The following is a 17,725-nucleotide window of genomic DNA, read 5'->3' on the forward strand; positions in this document are numbered from 1 at the left end:
TTCTCTGAGCCTGGGGCGGAGAGCACAGCTCAGGGCCGAGGGGGAGGCAGGCTCCTGGGGCTCAGAGGTGTGGCAGGGGGAGGGAAGAAAGGAAGGGGGATCATTTTCCCAAAAGTGAAGGGATAAGGAAGAACTGGAGGCTTGTAGAGAGAAAAATTTAGAATTTAGCTGCTGTGGGCTGGGAGGCCACAAAACACCAAAGGACAATGAAAGGCCAGCCGAGAAGAGGCAAGGGCCTCGTTGCAGCTGCACAGCATCTGCTTTCCCAGGGGCGGGGGGGCTTCTGCAGCTGTGCTGCAGCCTGAGGACCCAGGAGGGAAGTACTGAGAATCAAGAGCCCCGGGGCGACAGGCGCCGAGTGACTGCGAGTGCCCGCCTGGGAGCCCAGCAACCCTCCCCGTACCCTCTGACGCAGGGGTGGTCACCCCTGCTCTCCAGGTGGGAGGTTCAGCAACGGGGGAAGCCGCTTTGGGATTCTGATCCAGGCTTTCTGGCTGAAAATCCCATGTTCCTTTTCTCCCTCTCAGCAAACCTGTAGGACCAGGGCTCTCAGGAAAGGCAGGTCCTACAGAGAGGGGGAGCTCCCGCAAGGACTTCAGAGCCCAAAAGGAGCATGCGTCTATGGTGGAGGGATTCGAGGATCACCAAGCCATCCCTGAGCGCTGGGCCCAGGCCAGGAGTCAGGACAAACCCTGTGACGTAAAGAAGCAGCCGCTGGCCAAGTCTTGCCCCCTCCATGGCCTGCACTGAAAATCTGGATCCCAGCAGAAAACAGGCCCCCCGGGGCAGAGGAGCGCTTGGGAGGCAGCGTGGGGGAGGTCTCTGGAGCCTTAAGACCTCCCTGGAGGGGCCCCGGCAAACAGGGACTCTCCAAAGAGAAAAGCAAAACAAACAATAAATATTTCTACCCCATCCCATCTCCTCAAAGATGGCTATTAAAATGGAAGCATACAATAAATCAGAGTGTGGAACAGGAAGAAGCACATGTGGAACCATAAAACCAACCAGTGACTGGGACCAGGCTGTTTTTCTTGAGCCTTTTGGAAACCAAGGTTTTTGGCAAACATGATAAGCTTCCTTCAACTCTTCCTAAAGGACAGACTGACACTAAATTCTAAAATAAACCTGCCATGTGAAGCCTTGTGCAAGGAACATCATGTCTTGCTATGGATAATGTCGCCAAGGACGGGCCTCACCAGAAGCCAGAAGTGTTTTAGCTGTGCTCGATACAGCAGTACCTAAGAATGTCCCAAAGAGTTGGGAATAGTCCAAATCAGATCCTTCATATCCTGAGCCCACACTGGAAAGGTTCTGGCTTGGCCAGCTTCCTCCTTTGGAATAGGGAAGTAAATCTGGGACTGGGAACACATTTCTTCATATAAGCTTAGTGCTTTACATGCTGTTTATCCTTCAGCTATATTAAACAGACCAAATAAAAACTTTCTAGTCAAATTAAAAAGAGAACGGGAGCTGGAGGCAATAGTTTGTCAGAGCTGGACTGAAAGAATGCTAAACCCTGAGCGTTCTGATCAGAACTAACAGGATCAGGTTCCAATGGGCTTTATGTCAGAGGCACCTGTGACCCGAGCCAGCTCTCAGGATTAGAAGCAGCTGCCTTCTGGGTTCATGAAAAGCCAGGGATATTTATGATTGCTAATAACAATATTTAACGCCATCACCTGTGTTTACCATTGGGCTGTAAAGGGACTGGTGAGCCTACACACCTAGCTGGCGTTAAATATGACAGTCTCATGAAAGGAGAGTTATTATTAACCAACGGTACACATTGGATTTTTGAACAGCCGATATTAAGGGAGGCAGTTCTGAGACTAGGAGCATTTAATTTAAAAAAAGAAAGTAAGTAATCGCATTTTGATCTTTCACTCACTGACTACATGGAGCCTTATTTCCCAGGCCCCTCTCCTGCTGGTTGTGTCCCCCGGTGCAGGCTGAGGAGCAGGTATGAGCTGGCCACGGGAGAGCGGTTCCTTAAAGTGACAGCACAAGCCCGAGACTTGGTCCACTGGGCTTTCTCCCGCCGTGGTCGAGGCAACTGAACAGCCTCAGTCAACCCCTGGAAAGACCACAAAGCTATCCGAAGCTCTCAAGTTGGTATATCCATCCTGCCTGCCGGCGGCCTGGGTTGGATGAATTGTCTTCCCGCTGGGCTGAGTCACCTTTGCCTCCACGACCAAGAGAACGCCTCTCCGCGTCGGCCCACCTCTGCTGTTGAGGGTGTGCACTCAGCCACCAGCAATGCCACAGCAGTGCCCAAGCAGCTAGAACAACGCACACACTTAAAACACACCAAGCAGGGCCTCTCTTTTGCCATCTGAATTCTGGACTTACGAGGAAAGAAAAGGGTCAGGTGAACGTAAATCCTCATCTCTATTAAACAGACACCACGGCATTGATTTTCACTTGGGAAGGGAGACCCCAAATGTGCTGGAGTGGGGGAGTTGCTATTAGGGACTGGTGCTGGGGTGGTGGGAACCAGTGGGAACCAGCAGGCTTTGGAGTCAAGTCGTGACTCCACCCCTTATAAGCTGTGTGACCCCAGGCAGCCACTGAGCCTCTCAAGCCTCTGAAAACTTATTCAAGGCGTAGGCCCGGCACCCAGCACCGAGGGGATCCTCGGGGAGGGGGCCACTGTCATACATGGGTACCTGGTTTTGGAGGAAGAAGGGAAAAAAGGATTCTCTAGATTTAAACAAACCAAAAGATAGTAAAATACATCTATTTAATTGAATTTTCCTTCAGCTTGAAGTCAATCAGAAACCCCCCTGTATAAGGTAAAACTATATTTGAGTGAGATAACAAATATCCCTCACTTTCCATCAAATCCACATCCATCCCTTCTCCTTCATACTAGTCAGATTTGAAAACAAAATCCAAGCATCCAAAAGTATGAAAAATGTGTCTCTCAATTGGGATTCCCCGAATCTGTCAGTTTGAACAATAATATCCAGATCACGTACGGGAAACAATGGCCTTTGAAAGTCTGGGAATTCACAAATAATGTGGCCAGCATCTATTGAGTATCAGCTGTATACATGAGAAAGAGAAAAAAGACATGAAAAAGACAGAAGGTTTGCTATCACACTGTCTTCCCTGTCCTCTGTCCCCGAGGACAGCCCAGCTGAGGCTTCCTCCAGGCCCCTCCTTCTCCTGACCTCACCCCACCCCCAGCTACATTAATCTTGCAGACCCCTCTGCATGCCTCACTGTTCTGTTCAATAACCCTCTGTGGCTCCCCAGTGCTGGCAGGATAGAGCCCATTCAAAACCCTCAGCCTGCCTCTCTTAATATTCCCTTAATGACACCAGAAACCTGATCAAGCCACAGCAGTCTATTCATTGCTCCACAAAATACTGTCCGTATCCTACCTCCCAGACCTGGCTCACACCATTCATTCTTTCTAGGATTCCATTCCCATTCCTCTTCATTTGTGTAAATCTTACCCTTTTTTCAAAGCAAGCTCCAAGTCCACTGTCCTCGAAGAACTCTTCCACAGTCTTGTTATGATGGTTTTTTTCCTCATCAGCTGCCTGAATCCTTCACATGGCACTTAGTATCTGCTGCTTTTTCCTGTTAGTTATCCATTTTTCAGGCCTGCTCCATCCCTTCAAACACACCCCAGCATCTCAAAGACAGGACCCACTTTTGATCATTTCACAGCTTTACTGCAGTGCATGCAGTAGGTGTCTATCGCACTTGGCAGGCACTGGTGGGTAAAACACTGGCTTAGGAATGCAGAGACCCAAGATGGCTCTGCAACTAACTGGCCATGTGACCTGGCCGGACCACGGTGTCTTGGGGCCTCAGATCTCTCCTCCACTGCACAAGAAGTCTGGGGAGACGAACTCGGAGGTCCTTGCTGGATTCTGCAAGAGAGGCCAGCCATTTGCTAATATTGCTGGGAAGCCTTTTTTCCCTAGCTTTTTCACCTGAGCCCAATCACTAAGACTAGGAAAAAGGATGGGTGCTTAGGGGAAAAAGATTCAGAAGAGGAGCTTATGTTAAGTAGAGTGGTGAACTTTTACTTTTAAATTTAAAGAATGCAAGAGCCAAAAAATTAAATACCCCACACCCTCCCTCTGAGTGCCAGTAGCAGTTTGCTGAGCATCCAGGGTAGATGATAGAAACCAGGTTGGAGGTAACAGGCAGGCAGCATTTCCTGCGCGTTAGGAGACGTCTCCTGTTAGGGTCATAGGTCAGCATTTGAGGGAGCAGAGAAGGGGCCTTAGGTTTGGAAGTTTCCCTTTTCTCTGATTCAGCAGGAAGGCAACAGGCACGTGGCCCTAAAAGTTAACCTAAATGGACTCCAGAAGCTTCAAACTCAGGGCCCAGCTGTCTACACCCAGGACCCTCAACTCAGAGCTGCTGTGTTAAGGAGCCAGACAGAAGTCTCACGCCGACTTTGACTTTGAATAAAAATTAAATGCTTTCCTTGAGGAGGTGTATGGTCAATCCTTTCTACCTGTCATGACAAACAACCCCAGGCGGCCGGCCAGAGGAGAGGCCCTGAGCCCTCAACCAGGGGGCATCACCTTGTTTCAGGGGTTGGTTTTGTTCTCGTTTTACCAATTCCTACATCAATCTGAACATGATACTCCATCTCTCCTCTTAGAACAGACACCAGGCTTTCTTCACCCTCGGTACCTGAGCCAGTGCAGCGAGGAGAGAGAAAATAGAAGAGGAAAGACAGCTAATAGGGCTAAGAGGCTAGAGACTTTGTGAAACTCATCCTTTGAGGCATATAACTCAGATGCAGGGGGAAAATGGCGGAGTTAAAGGATGACTCAGACACTTTGCGTGTTACAAAACCGTCTCACAGCACTTCAGTGTTAGAATCTAGAAAACCCTTCAGAAATCTCCTTGACAAATGTAGGCTTGCAGCCCAGTGCTCTTTCCAGTTGAGCGAGGTAGTTCCCGTAACTTCCTCCCTGGGCTAACTTTAAGTTCTTGGCTCAGTGAAACTACTTTCAACCGTGACGCAGTCACGGAGAGCCGTTCTCTTCCCCAGGATCCCAGTAACCAGGGGGTAACAAGACATCAATTTCTTAGTGTAGGGCCATCCGCTGAACCAAGGGAGGCAACCACCTTTTGGGTCAGTTTGTCTGTGTTTTGTTTTAGGTGTAAAACATGGATCTGGAAGTCTGTTTTAACTGCCTGGTTATTCTTGCACACCCACCCCCCTCCCTTGCATAAGTCATAAGAAGCATTAGTAAAACAAATTTATGGCTACTTCTTCTCTCATTATAAATGCTTAGCAGATCCCAAAATGCCCTGTGGTACTGTGGCTACTTAGCCAGGCTGGGTAACAAAACAGCTTTTATACCAGCGAGAGAACTTAGAACATGCAGCTTTCGCAAGAACCTAGTAGGGCTCAAAGGTCACAGTGGGGCTCTCCACCTGGACCTCAGGTTTCCATGAAGATCTTTCTCTAACTTTCTGCAGCTCCGGCTGGATGGACAGGGCTGGACAGACAGCCACCCTCCGGAGGAACGCTGCCAGACCAGCACTGGGACCCACCAGCAGAGGCTGAGCTCGGGGCGGGGGGCGTGGATGGAGCCTCCGGTTGGAACTTGCTTCACTCTCAGGAGCAAAGCAGCACAACTATCTTACCTGTTTGCGAAGAACCTGTCTGTCAACAGAGAAACAGTGGAAGATGGAAAAGAAGCCAGTGATTCTCCTTCCACTTTGAGCAGAGGTTACCAGCTCAGACGCCACTGTCCCTAAGCACTGGAACCTCCAGTTCTTGGTCACGCTGAGACGGGGGTATGGTGGTGATGTGAAAAAGTGTAAGAGTGACCAGAGGAAAGTGCTTTTTTGATAGGGAAGATTTTTGCCCAAATTAATTGGTGTTTCAGATTTTTTTTTTTATGTCAGTTCTTTATACACATAATTACCTAAATTTTACTCAGCATCATCCAAGATTTTTAGGTTTTGTTTGCAATGTTTAATTAAGAAAGTGCCCCAAGCAAAGCAAGAGGTGAATAGTTTCCACAACGTCTACGTCCCGACTCTCTGGCACTGTTTGCAGGAGCAAGGCATTCAGCTGTCACTGAAAGCACGTCCCGCGGCACGTTTCTACCGGTACCCCCGGCAGCATGTAAAGGAAAGGCTGAGATTAGTGAATGTAAGTTCTCCTCAAAACTGTCACTGAGTGTTCTGATCCCTCCCCCCATACTGTTGGCATATTTTGTCTCTTGAGTGGTTTGGGCATGCGGTGGGGCATGGCCGCCAGTTTCTAGCGATGTGATACTCCATCTCCAGGATATGACTTAACCACTCTGTGCTCTTCCTTAATTAAAAATGGAAACAAAATCTAAAGCCTTGCAATTATACTAAATCTAGTTTGGAAGATTAGTTCCATTGTCTACAGTGTGAGTGCAGGGTGAACTGTTTGTAGCTGCCCCCAGTGTTGCTATAAGGATCAAGTAAGTGAAACTCCTTTCAAAAACGGCAAAAAGCATTCACTTTGAAGGTACTGTTATTTTTACTGTGAATGCCTCATAGGTTTATATACTGCTAATTAGCTTGTAAAGTCCTTAGAGTAAAAGACTGCATCATATCATTTGCTTTCCATTGCACTAATATAGAGCTATCTACCAAATTTCACACAATTGTTTGCTGAACTAATGATTCTTAGAGGCTGAGCTCTAAAAGCACTTTGCCTATTATGGCTAATAGACTGATATCCATAACCGCTCGGGGAGCTTCCACTTGATGCCTTACGTTATATATTGCACCTCCCTCCTACTGGCTTACTATGGGGAAGACTTTGCAATCTTCCATCATCTCCGTAGGCATGAACTCTCTTCCCTCCTCTAGCTGAATCCTCACGTTTAACCTCGCATTTCCTCTTTCATGCAGGACAATCCACCCCCTGTCCCCTCCATACAGTACCTGTTCCCTGCTCCGAGTGATCCTCTCAGACAGCAAATCCGAGTTATTTCTTTCTTCTTCCAGTTCAATCTCCAGTTGAGACACCTTGTCCTAAGAAACAAGACACAACACAGCCTACTAACTCACACTGACCTGGGTCGGGAGCGAGGACTGCCCCATGGAAGGAAACCCCAAGGGCACGTCAGAGCGGAGTGTCACTAGGGTTTGGGAAAGTCTGTGTCTGTTTCTCCTACTGTCCAAAGCAGATATTTTTAAAACTGTGTTTTATTGCTTTCATGATGTAAAATGTAATTGTGCATCTAAGAAACACATTAAAGGAGAAAAGTATTGCCCCAAACCCTACCATAAGCACTGAGAGTAGTTTAGCATTTTTCTTCCAGATCTTTTTTTCCCTCTTATGAACCAAAAACTACTAAGATCTACCTTAACCTAAGGTATCTGAGTACATGTGGGAAATGAGATATCACCCAAGGTACATTTCTCTAAAGGCTCCAAGCTTGGGACAATGTTTTCCCTCCCTCCTGCTCTGAGTTTCCAAGAGCCTTGCAGGAGTCAGGCCTGTAACAGTCTTTTGCACCTGCCTCTTTCTTCTAAGGAACCTCAATTCATTCTGTACAGTCCCAGATCCACATCAGAATAATACAGACATAGTATCGGCCCATTCTGCTAAACCAACCACCACAGCAGAAGCGTAATTGCTACCTTCCTTGCTGGCTCCGAATGCAACATCACTGAATGTTAGGAGAAAAGAATTGCAAAGTAGCTTTGTGTATGAATAGAAAGAGTCTTCTAACATAAACCACCGCACCTAAAACTAGGGGATGTGGGGTTTGTGCATGTGTTTCTACTGTCACCAGCCAATTTGTCATATGTCTGGGTTAACTCAGAGCCACACACACAAGAAAGCAATCAGCACTGCAAGTTTTTAAACAGGAGTCAGAGGCATCTGTACATAAATATTGTTTCTGCCATCGTCAACATTGACTGACAAGCTATGAATGCCTTTGTAAGTGCCAAAAAGAAAAGTCACAGCCCTGGCTGGTGTGGCTCAGTGGATTAAGTGCTGGCCTGAGAAATGAGAGGCTGCTGGTTCAATTCCCAGTCAAGGCACATGCCAGGCTTGCGGGCCAGGTCCCTAGTTGGGGTTGTGCAAGAGGTCACCGATCAATGTTTCTCTCATATATTGATGTTTCGCTCCCTCTTTCTCCCTCCCTTCCCTTCTCTCTAAAAATAAATAAATAAAATCTTTAAGAAAAAAGTCACAGAACTCACATGAGTGCCTATGTGTCTGTGAATGCCTTCCCTGTTTTGACTGAAGTCTATAGGGAACCCAGAGAGCTCTGTCCCAGTAGCCAAGAGTCCCAAAGTCCAAGTCAAGACAGACCACTGAGTCCTGCACCAAACCTCCTGTTTGTTCATGGTCCCTGACTCCTCTGAGGCCAGTTTCACTCAAGTCAGAAACATGTGTCACATTTATATAAAACAGGCACCTGAGTTTCTGTGTTTACAGAAAATGCTCATTGTTGAGAGAGCCCTTGAGTCCTGAGAATGAATTTAAATGCTAGTGAAGGAACAGGCAAAATAGTAGTCGCAGCAAGACAGTTGTGCCAGCTGCCTCTTAGCGGGGGAAATGCCCCTCCACTGTGCTCCACTGTGCGCCTGATGGAGGCGGGGCCTGGAGCGCTATTCATTTGGTAATTAATGAAGAACTATCTAAAATATTGCGGGGGTGGGGGGGCAAAGGAAACTTAGTTATGCCACTGCTTCTAGACCTTGAGTGAGCAAAAGGAAATGTTCTTTTTAGTCAGACTATTCTAGAAGGAGATGACCTGACAACCTGATGTTTAGCCAAAAGCACCTCTTCACAGGGTTCTCTTCCTGCCTAAAATGTGTGCTGTCCACAACCCAGCAGGAGCGTTCCGGGGCCAGGCCACGGGTCATTACACCAAAGGCTCTTACACCACGGCCTGACGAGGCTCGAGCTTGCTTTGAACCAAATTATGTGGATCCTAGAATAATTACTTCCTAGTTAACTGGGTTGGGTTTAACTTGCCTTAAAGTGACCTCCCCTAATGAGATCAGAACCAGCATATTAGCAAAAAAGGCAGCAGCAATCCTAGAAAACTGTAACCAGGTTACCCTAACCTATAAAAGGCGCCCATCCAATGAAATCTTTAATGGCTGAGACATCACTCCCTAGATGGAACTGCTACTAAGTCCCCTGAAGGTTTTAAAAGTTATTTCTATTTATTTGCAAAGTTGAATCAGGAATTTCATTGATTTTAAATTTAAGCTATCTCTTCCTGGCCTTGAGCGCTCTCTGCCCTTTATCAAAACCTTGACAATTTTAACTTCTCACATAGGTCCGAGGATGATTTTTAGGCCTCTTTCTCCCTCTAAACTCCATTGGGACGTGGGGTGTGTGTATGTGGGGGAGGGGCAAGAATCGAGGATTTTCTGGTCTGAGGTTGGTTTTGTTCTTGCAGATCATTCTTTTCCATAAGCTCAGGTGGGCTGATAGTAAGGTTCTTTCTGTAATTCTCGGTGGGCTGTTCGTACTTAGATTCTATTACTTGATTCACTTTTTTAATGTGCTGTTTTCATCCTGTAAACAGATCACCCCCAGCTGGTGGCTCCATTGAGCACCTTTTGATATATTCCCTTGGACTGTGTTTATACTGTGTGTCCAAAAGTGAACTGAGCCAGTCTGCTGCTGGCTTTGGCAAAGATGGATCATCTGTAAGGGAAAATGGGTCAAAATCAGCAAACAGTAACAGAGCATGTGGTGTGGCAAACGAGTGCTGTATGTCCCTGGAAGTTCAGCAGTTGGGACTCAAGGCACAGCTCCACCCCTGTCTAGATTTGCAGCAGTATTCTCTCCCTTTTCAGTGTAATGGAAAGCACAGCCCAAAGCAGCACACAGAAAATGAACGACCCAGGTGCCCTTAGGTAAGAGCTCCTAACCTCTTTGGGTCTCTGTTTTGCTTCCTCTTATGAGGACACCAGGCTAAATTACTTCCACCACTTCTTCCAGCGTGGGTGTCCTAAGAGTCAATGAACTACCAGCTCCCCCAAATCAAGAACTGGCCTTCCTAATTGAAGGGTCCTCAGAGGCTGAGGTCTAAGCAGAGAGCTCGCTTCCCTCATGTGCCCACTTGCTCTCCCCAGGCCCTGGGGTCGCCCACGTGGCCCACAGACCTCCATCTGCTTGACCAGTCGGCTGCGGTCATCTTTGAGGTGACTCTTGGCCTCCAGCTCGTACTCCAGGTCCTTCAGCGTCTGCTCCAGAAGCTTCCTCTTTGTGAGTGCCTCATCCTGAGCTCGCTGGTAGTCCCGGAGCTCTTCCTCCATCAGGCGCATCTAGGATGAGAAGGGGTTGGGGCGCTTAGCTGGGCACATCGGGGGCTCAGAGATCTTGATGGGCAGTGGGCAAGCGGAGCCCAAGGAGACCCATACTATTGGAGAGCAGAGGACCTGAGCCAGTGGCCACTGCCCTCGGGGCCTCAGTTTCCTCTTCTATAAAAAGACGGAGCTTCCAGCTACAGGGAGCAACCCACTGTGTTATAAATTTTTAAAAATACTCGGGCCCTGGCTGGTGTGGCTAACTTGGTTGGAGCGTCATCCTATAAACTGAAAAGTTGTGGGTTCATTTTCCAATTGGGGCTCACCTGGGATGCAACTGATAAATGTGTCTCTCACATCAATGTCTCTTTCTCTTTCTCTCTCTCTCTCGCTCTCTCTCTCCCCCCAACCCCATCTGGAATCAATAAATATATCCTTGGGTGAAGATTTTTAAAATATACTCAGAGTACAAGCAAATACTGTTTTGTGAAAACTTTACACTAAATATTCATCTATTGGTAGGGATGTATGCATTACTAAGTTGCAATGCAAGAGGTATTTCTTTCTTAGGTCATGATCAGAAACATGAAAAGCCACCGAACTAGATAAGCGCTTCCCAGAGTATAACTGATTGCCCACCAGGATCAGCATCATTTCAACAGAAGTTTGAAGTTAGGGGAAAAAAAGACCAAGTTAATGACCATAGAGCAAACTGCAGGCATGGAATCTAATAATATAGACATGCCCATTAGGTGAAAACCACTGCTCCCTAGAAGAAAATCTGTCATCAGAGGTCATAACCGACAGTGCTCTTTTCATCCACAAGGTGGCACTGAACTAACAGCTTTGAAGGCGGCATCAGACTAGAGCTTGATTCACAAGATCGTCAGTCCGGTTTTCCCCTTGTCTGGAATCTTCCTGAAGGGATGAGCCAGCTCCTCCCACATTAGGTATTCCTGAAACATCTGTGTGGACAGATGTGGTAAAGTCCAAGGCTGCCTGTTTTGTTCTCAACTTCCTACCTTCCTGGAGAAGGTTGAAAGCAGCATCTTAGGCATAGACTACACCAGGGGGTTATTTCCTTCAAGGAGCATATGAGAGTTAAATATGGAGAGGCAAACTCCATGACAGAATACAATCACTTGGGGGCGATTTTCACAGAAAAGTTGGGAAAGCTCCAAAGATGATCTTGGGGGAGCAGGGGGTACTCAATAGGTTAGACTATTTTAGGAAGACCAGTGGGAGAACTTTAAGAAATGTGTTCCTTTTTTGATGGCTGATGGGATGGGATTGGCTGACATTCCTATGAAAACAGCATAGCCTAGAAGGAGTCCTCTCCTGATAAAAACGCTAGTCTGGCTTTGGTGGTAACTGAAAAGACAACTAGGGAATGAAACCGTGAGTGAAAGCACTAAGTGAATATCATCCCATGAAAAAAGGATGATGGGATAGTCTTTGGCTACGGAGAGGGTGCACTAGACCCCAGAACATTCAAAACCTCTCCAATCTCTCAGTTTCCTAATTTGCAGTATTGGAATAATTTTAAAACCTACCTTACAGAGCTGTTATGAGAATCAGGTGAAATAATACGAGAAGAGAACTTGGGTTTGAGAGTCAGAAAGACTGACAGGTAAATGTACAGCCCGCATCTCCGCGTCGGCACCCTTCCCGATGCCCGGCAGGGCCCGTCAGCCCCCTGCGCAGCACATCCCTTCCGCCCGACGCCCAGGATGTCCCTGGACCGTCTCTCAAGGGCTGTGGCAGTACGTGCACAACAGCAAAACTGCAAAGTATCAGAAACAAGTCAGCAAATAGCTTTTGAAGCTACTCATGCTGCCTTTACATAGTTAAAACTGCCCTTTGCTAAGTGATATTCAGAAGGTAAACTGAACAACAGTAAAATCTAAGTCTTAAATTCTCTAAAGATCGTCGACATCAGAACTTTCTTAGCTCCACGCCAAAGACAAAATAGGTAAAATGTCTATTTCTCTCAAAGGAAAGGAGAATGTGACAGCACTTGGGATGGACTGCTTTTCTTTTCTTTTCTTTTATTGTGCTTGGGGGAGGTGGGGGGCAGCAAACTTGAGTTTTTCAAGGGTCCTGAGTGAACTTGCCTTGGTAATTTGCTTTTGTCTTAAACAACTCCAAGGCTTCAGCAGCTTGATTCAGGGGGGTATCTGCCATGTCCTTGTAGAATGATGAGGTGTCCGTTTCCACTATTCAAGTGGGAACTGTCTCGCAGGACTTTCCCCTTGAGAAAATCTAGGAAAGGCCGTCTTTGTTTTCATCATAAGGAATCCTTTTTGAGGTAGTGCTTTTTTTCACAGACAACATTGGCCTCCATCTGGCCTTAACTAACCTCTCTGGATCTCAGTTTCCTGATCTGACAAGAAGATCACTAAGGTTCCTTCCAATCAGAAGATTCTAGTGGAATAAGCATCAGAGAAAAAGCAACAGAAGCTGTTCGCAGGGGTCACTCTGACGCTATGACTTTCTAAGATCAAAACTGCACCCCAGGTGTTTGCTGGTGTCCTGGCAAATATCTGAATCCCCCGCCCACCTGCTGTAGAAATGAAAATGGTTTTTAATGCCAAAGAGAACTGTGATGTCAATAAGCTAATTTCAGTTTTTACTCGGATTCCTCCATCACCTGACGCTGAGCCAGAGGGGGTCTGTTATCAGGATCCTTTCAGACATGTTCCTAAGTCTGTAATAAATATCCATTGTTCTTCCATACACGGTCAACACTGACTCATGGGTGACTTCTCTTTGATCATCAAAGATATTAAAAGTTTGTTTTTTAAAGAAAAACTTGTCTTCCTGTGAAATCATAGTGCTCTTGGCACTGCTTATGAAAAAAGTAAGGCATAGAATAAAATAATAATAACATTAGTATCCAGGATATACAGACCCTCTGCTACATAGTTCCACATGTTCTCTCATTTAATTATTAAATCATTATTATTTTCTATATTTTTAAAGAGGTAGAAACAGATGCTCACAAAATTGGGGTAATGTGCTCAAGGTCATCCAGCTGGCAAGAAACATAGCTAGAAATCAGCATTCATGTATTTGCATTTTAGAGCCTTCAGCTTTCCATTAAAATAATCAAAACCAGTCCCTTTATTTTCTCTCAGTTCTTCAGAAGTCGAGACTGAAGGGAGCTAACATTTGAGTTACTTTGCTCTATGTTTTAATAATTTCAATACTCATAAATTCCTGAAGATTTCTTTTTGCCTCCATTAGTGTTCTGAAACTCTTGTCTGCCATTCTCACGCCAATAAAAGTCTATATTTTCTAAACAAATGGGGGAAAACCACAGTTACTATAATCCCTGTTCTAGGATAAAATTAAAACATTAATACATATAAATCATTTGGACACAGCTGGGCACACCACTTGTGCTCCATAAATGGTAGTTAAACTTTTTAGGCAAAAAATCGTGGCTTAGCCAAGAAAATGGTCAAGTTACAGTTTTAAAGTTTTATCAAGTTCACCTTAGAGGTCTAGGGTCCACTGCGTCTTACATTTGCTCACGTAATGGGGGGGAAATGACACTAAGGCTAAGACTGAGGAATCAAGCACAAAGGTTCTCTTAAGGATCTACCCCAAGTCCCCTAGGATTTTCCCCTAGGAAATACCCCTAGGATTTTCACAGCCTGGAAGGATTCTCTGAATAAGGGGGAACCAGGAACTGGTCTGGCCAGGCATTACCTCCTCCTGCATTTTTGCAGCAGTCTGGCGGGACTTTTCTACCTCTAGGGTTTTCTCCTTCAACTGCCTTTGCATTTCTGCAAGCTCCCTGCGGTTTTTCTCCTTGTATTCATCCAACTGGTTCTGGAGTTCCAGCGTTGATGTGCGGGACACCTCGACAATGTCAGCCATCTGGAAGAAGGGACATGGGTGTGAGCCCACCCTGTGATGCTCCACCCAGGACCAGGGAACTAGGGTTGGGTCCCATCTAAACACAGAGCATATCTCCTCTTCTTTCTTCTACACCCTCCTCAAAATGCCACAAAGGGCCTTGTCATGGGCTGTCCAGGTTTACTCACTTCTAACTGAGAAGCAGCCACCAGGCCCAGAATCAAGAGGGTCCTGGCATATTCTAGAACAGTTTCTCTGTATCTGGGATTCTCTACAAGTCCAAAAAGCTGTTTCAGGAGATCCACAGGTCCCCGACACATTTGTGCTTACACATAACTGCAGGTTTTCTTAGCTTTCATCGGGCCCTCAGAGGGGTCTGGGTCCCAGCCCAGGCATGCGCCCCACACCCTCTCCTCCCTCTGCTCCCTCCTCCCTCCTGCTCCCTCACCTCCTTCTGCAGTTTTTCAATGGTCTTGTCAAGGTGCCACCGCTCATTTTCCATTTCATTCTTCAGTCTCCTTAACTGCTCCTTCTGCTCGGTCTCATCTTTTAGCTTCTCAGACAACTGCTTCTGCTCCTGGGTGGCCCGACTCAGATTTCTCTGCAGATGGCAGGCAAAGGACAGTGTTGTCATCTACCTACCAGGTCAGCGCCAAGGACAGGAGGCAGAGGGAGTTTCACAACCACACCACAAAGCAATCAGACCCTGTCGCATTGGTGATAAGGAAAAGGATCAAAATAAAGCCATCGCAGAGACACAAGGACGCTGCTGCTTCAGAAATTCAGGGACCAAGTTGACTTAGCCAAAAACACACAGAGGCAAACAAAGGGTGCAAAACGGCCGAGGCTGTGGGGCTAGTGTCTGAAAACCTGATTGCTCCTGCTTGAAAATTGAGGTGAAGTTATACCTGAGACCAACCTAAGCCTACATGGCAGTTTACATCCTGCGATACACAGCATTGCACTTAATATTCTTGAATTCGCTCTCCTATGCAGATGATCATTACAGTTAAAACACTAAAAGTGGTCCTGGCTGGGTGGCTCAGTTGTCCCATACACCAAAAGGCTGCGGATTCGATCCTGGTCAGGGCACATACCTAGGCTGCAGGTTCGACCCATGGTTCGGGTGCATCTGTGAGGCAACTGCTTCCTTTGTCTCTCTACCCCCACCCTCCTTTCTTTCTTTCTCTCTCTTCCTTTTTCTATCTCTAAAAAAAGTCAATAAACATGTCCTTGGGTGAGGATAAAAAAACAACTAAAAATAAACCTATAAGGACAGAGAACACTGTCCATAGGCCAAGGCTCCCCTTGGGTACAGGGAAAATACAAGGGTCGGACTCATACACAGAGGAACTTGGCAATCCACAGGCTGATGAACTTGATGAGTAGAAGGTGTTAAATGGAAGAGACACCAGTCAGAAAAAGTGCATACAAATGGATATTTAGTGAATCAGCGCCAAATACTAGTAGTTACTATAAAATGCAACCATCTCTGGGGTGATATTTGCCCTCGATTTCTCTGCAGCTCTCATCTTACAACTTCGCATAAGCTGAAGCCCTTTCTGTAAAAAACATGCAATTCTACAACAAAATCCTAAAATACCTTAGGAAGGTTACCACTGTAAAGTGGCTTCTTTAAATGGCTGAGTGCTGAGCTCACTGGTGTGAGGATGTCAAGAAGAAGCACAGCTCAGAAAGGAGCAGCAGGGCCATACACGGGCTGGCTCTTCCGGAAAGTGTTGTGAGGTGCTGAGGGCTGAATGTGGGTTAGCGCAGGTACTGCTTAGGACCTACTCACTGTGCGCCCTGTAGAGGCTGGATACAGAGACTGGTTTATACGTTTGCAGTGCTTAACAATTTACAAGTTTCTGTCACATGTGCAATAGCTCGGGCATCTTGAAAACACTCCCAAATCACTTCAGGCACTCCTGGTTTGCTGGGCCTGTGAACAGCTCGGCTGGCCAACCACCTGACCTGGGGCCAAAAAGCCACCTGTGGAGGCCTTTCTGGCCCCTCTGGCTCTGACTGCAGGCAAAAGTCCAGCCAACCCAGCCAGGCTGCTCGAGTTAATTGCTGTGGGGAACCAAAGTCAACAAAAGTGGTTGGGGGAAGAAAAGGTGCTAAAGAGAGGCAATCAGAGGTTCGTGTGGGACAACCGGCAGGAGTGCTTCCCACCACAGCCCAGCAGGGCACACACCAGAGACAGGGTCGATGCCTGGGATTTGTCTGTGGCTGACTCAGTAGTGTTTGGGGCAAGGGGGAACACACAGGATAAGGTAAGCAATGGCTGGTTTTATTGCACGGGAGAAAACTCTGAGAAACATGTATCCCAAAATGTAAATTCTTGAAAAACAAATGCAAATACACAGGGCAATCAGTGGCTTCCCATAGAACCTTCAGGATCCAACCCAACCCTGCCCTGTCCTTTTCTTCCTCCTGAATCCCAGTCCCAGGGACCCCAGGCCAGCAGACAAGCCAGTCCCAGCTCCATTCTTCCGTTCACAAATGCATGTGCTGCGTGCGTTTCCGCTTCACCCGTGGCTCAGGCGGGGCTCACCACCCAGCTCCGCTTTCCAGTGCCTGCAGACCAAGACTCATCCACTCTGGCCTGGGGCCTGGCCAACACCCCTCACTCCCCCCTCAACACACACACACTTTCCTAGAAGAATAGTTTGGGCTAAATTATTTTTAAAATATTTCTTGTATGCTTGTCTCTCTTGCAGGGTAGTAAGATCTCTAAAGGCAAGGCATAGATTTTCTGTCTGGGTATGTCTCACAGCCCAGATTCACTGTTAGGCATACAATAAAAATCCATTGGTTGAAAATTAATATCTATCCCCTAAAGTGGTCTAAATACTTAGAATCACCAAGCACGTGGGGAGTACTCCTTAAAATGCAGATTCTAGCCTTTTCTAAAGGAATCCACAGTTTTTTCTAGGACTGGGGCCCAGAAATTTGCACTTGAAAGTTACCCCAGTAATTCTAATGTACTCTAAAGTTTAGAAATGTTGTTCAATACAATGCTCTGCCTCTTCATTATTCAAGAAATATGTTCCAATACATCACTGCTCAGAAAACACGTCCCAAATACATATGAAAAGAAGCAAAGTTGGCAACTTTGCATTTAGGAGTCAGGAGTGAAATGCTCTGTAGCTAATTGACTCTATATCCAAGGCCAACAATACAAGCCCATTGACTCATACCAGAATCAAATCTTGGGGAAAATGTATCAACTTGGAAAAACCAAAACAGAAAGTTGGTGGTTGTATAAGTGAGTGCCCTTGAGCTTATTATCTGTCAATGAATGCAGAGCCTTTTACCACATGACTTAGTAATATCCTGATTCGTCCACATTAACAATAACCAAGTGGCAGCTGAGTCTCAGGGCTTAAGGAATGAGAGGCTGGCCAGAAGGAAGCTCCTCTTCCCAGAGTCCTTGCCACACCGTAACCATGGACTGCAACAGTGGAAGCACTGGGGCTTTTTCATTCTGAAGTCCAATGAGGGGAGCTGAAGGTATGCAGAATACAAACCCTTATCCCTCCATGAGGGAAAAACCTGTGTCTTCTCCAGAAAAGGTGTCTTCACTTGCCCTTCTGCAGAGGCC

General features: G+C 46.6%; 1 protein-coding gene across 2 annotated transcripts in view; it reads right to left on the bottom strand.

The window, feature by feature from the left end:
• CGNL1 (cingulin like 1) overlaps positions 1–17,725 on the bottom strand; it is a 152,508-nt gene that overhangs the window by 10,505 nt on the left and 124,278 nt on the right. For both annotated transcript variants that reach the window (XM_054565369.1, XM_054565368.1), the window contains exons 11-14: positions 14,567–14,719; positions 13,969–14,139; positions 10,111–10,272; positions 6,913–7,002 (exon numbers count right to left, since the gene is read on the bottom strand). In XM_054565369.1, coding sequence (XP_054421344.1) covers positions 6,913–7,002; positions 10,111–10,272; positions 13,969–14,139; positions 14,567–14,719 — 576 coding nt within the window. The remainder of the gene's footprint in view (positions 1–6,912; positions 7,003–10,110; positions 10,273–13,968; positions 14,140–14,566; positions 14,720–17,725) is intronic.

The sequence above is a fragment of the Pteronotus mesoamericanus genome, unplaced genomic scaffold (genome assembly GCF_021234165.1).
Source record: "Pteronotus mesoamericanus isolate MK-2021 breed Mesoamerican mustached bat unplaced genomic scaffold, CSHL_Meso_final contig_164, whole genome shotgun sequence".
NCBI classification, from domain to species: Eukaryota; Metazoa; Chordata; class Mammalia; order Chiroptera; family Mormoopidae; genus Pteronotus; species Pteronotus mesoamericanus.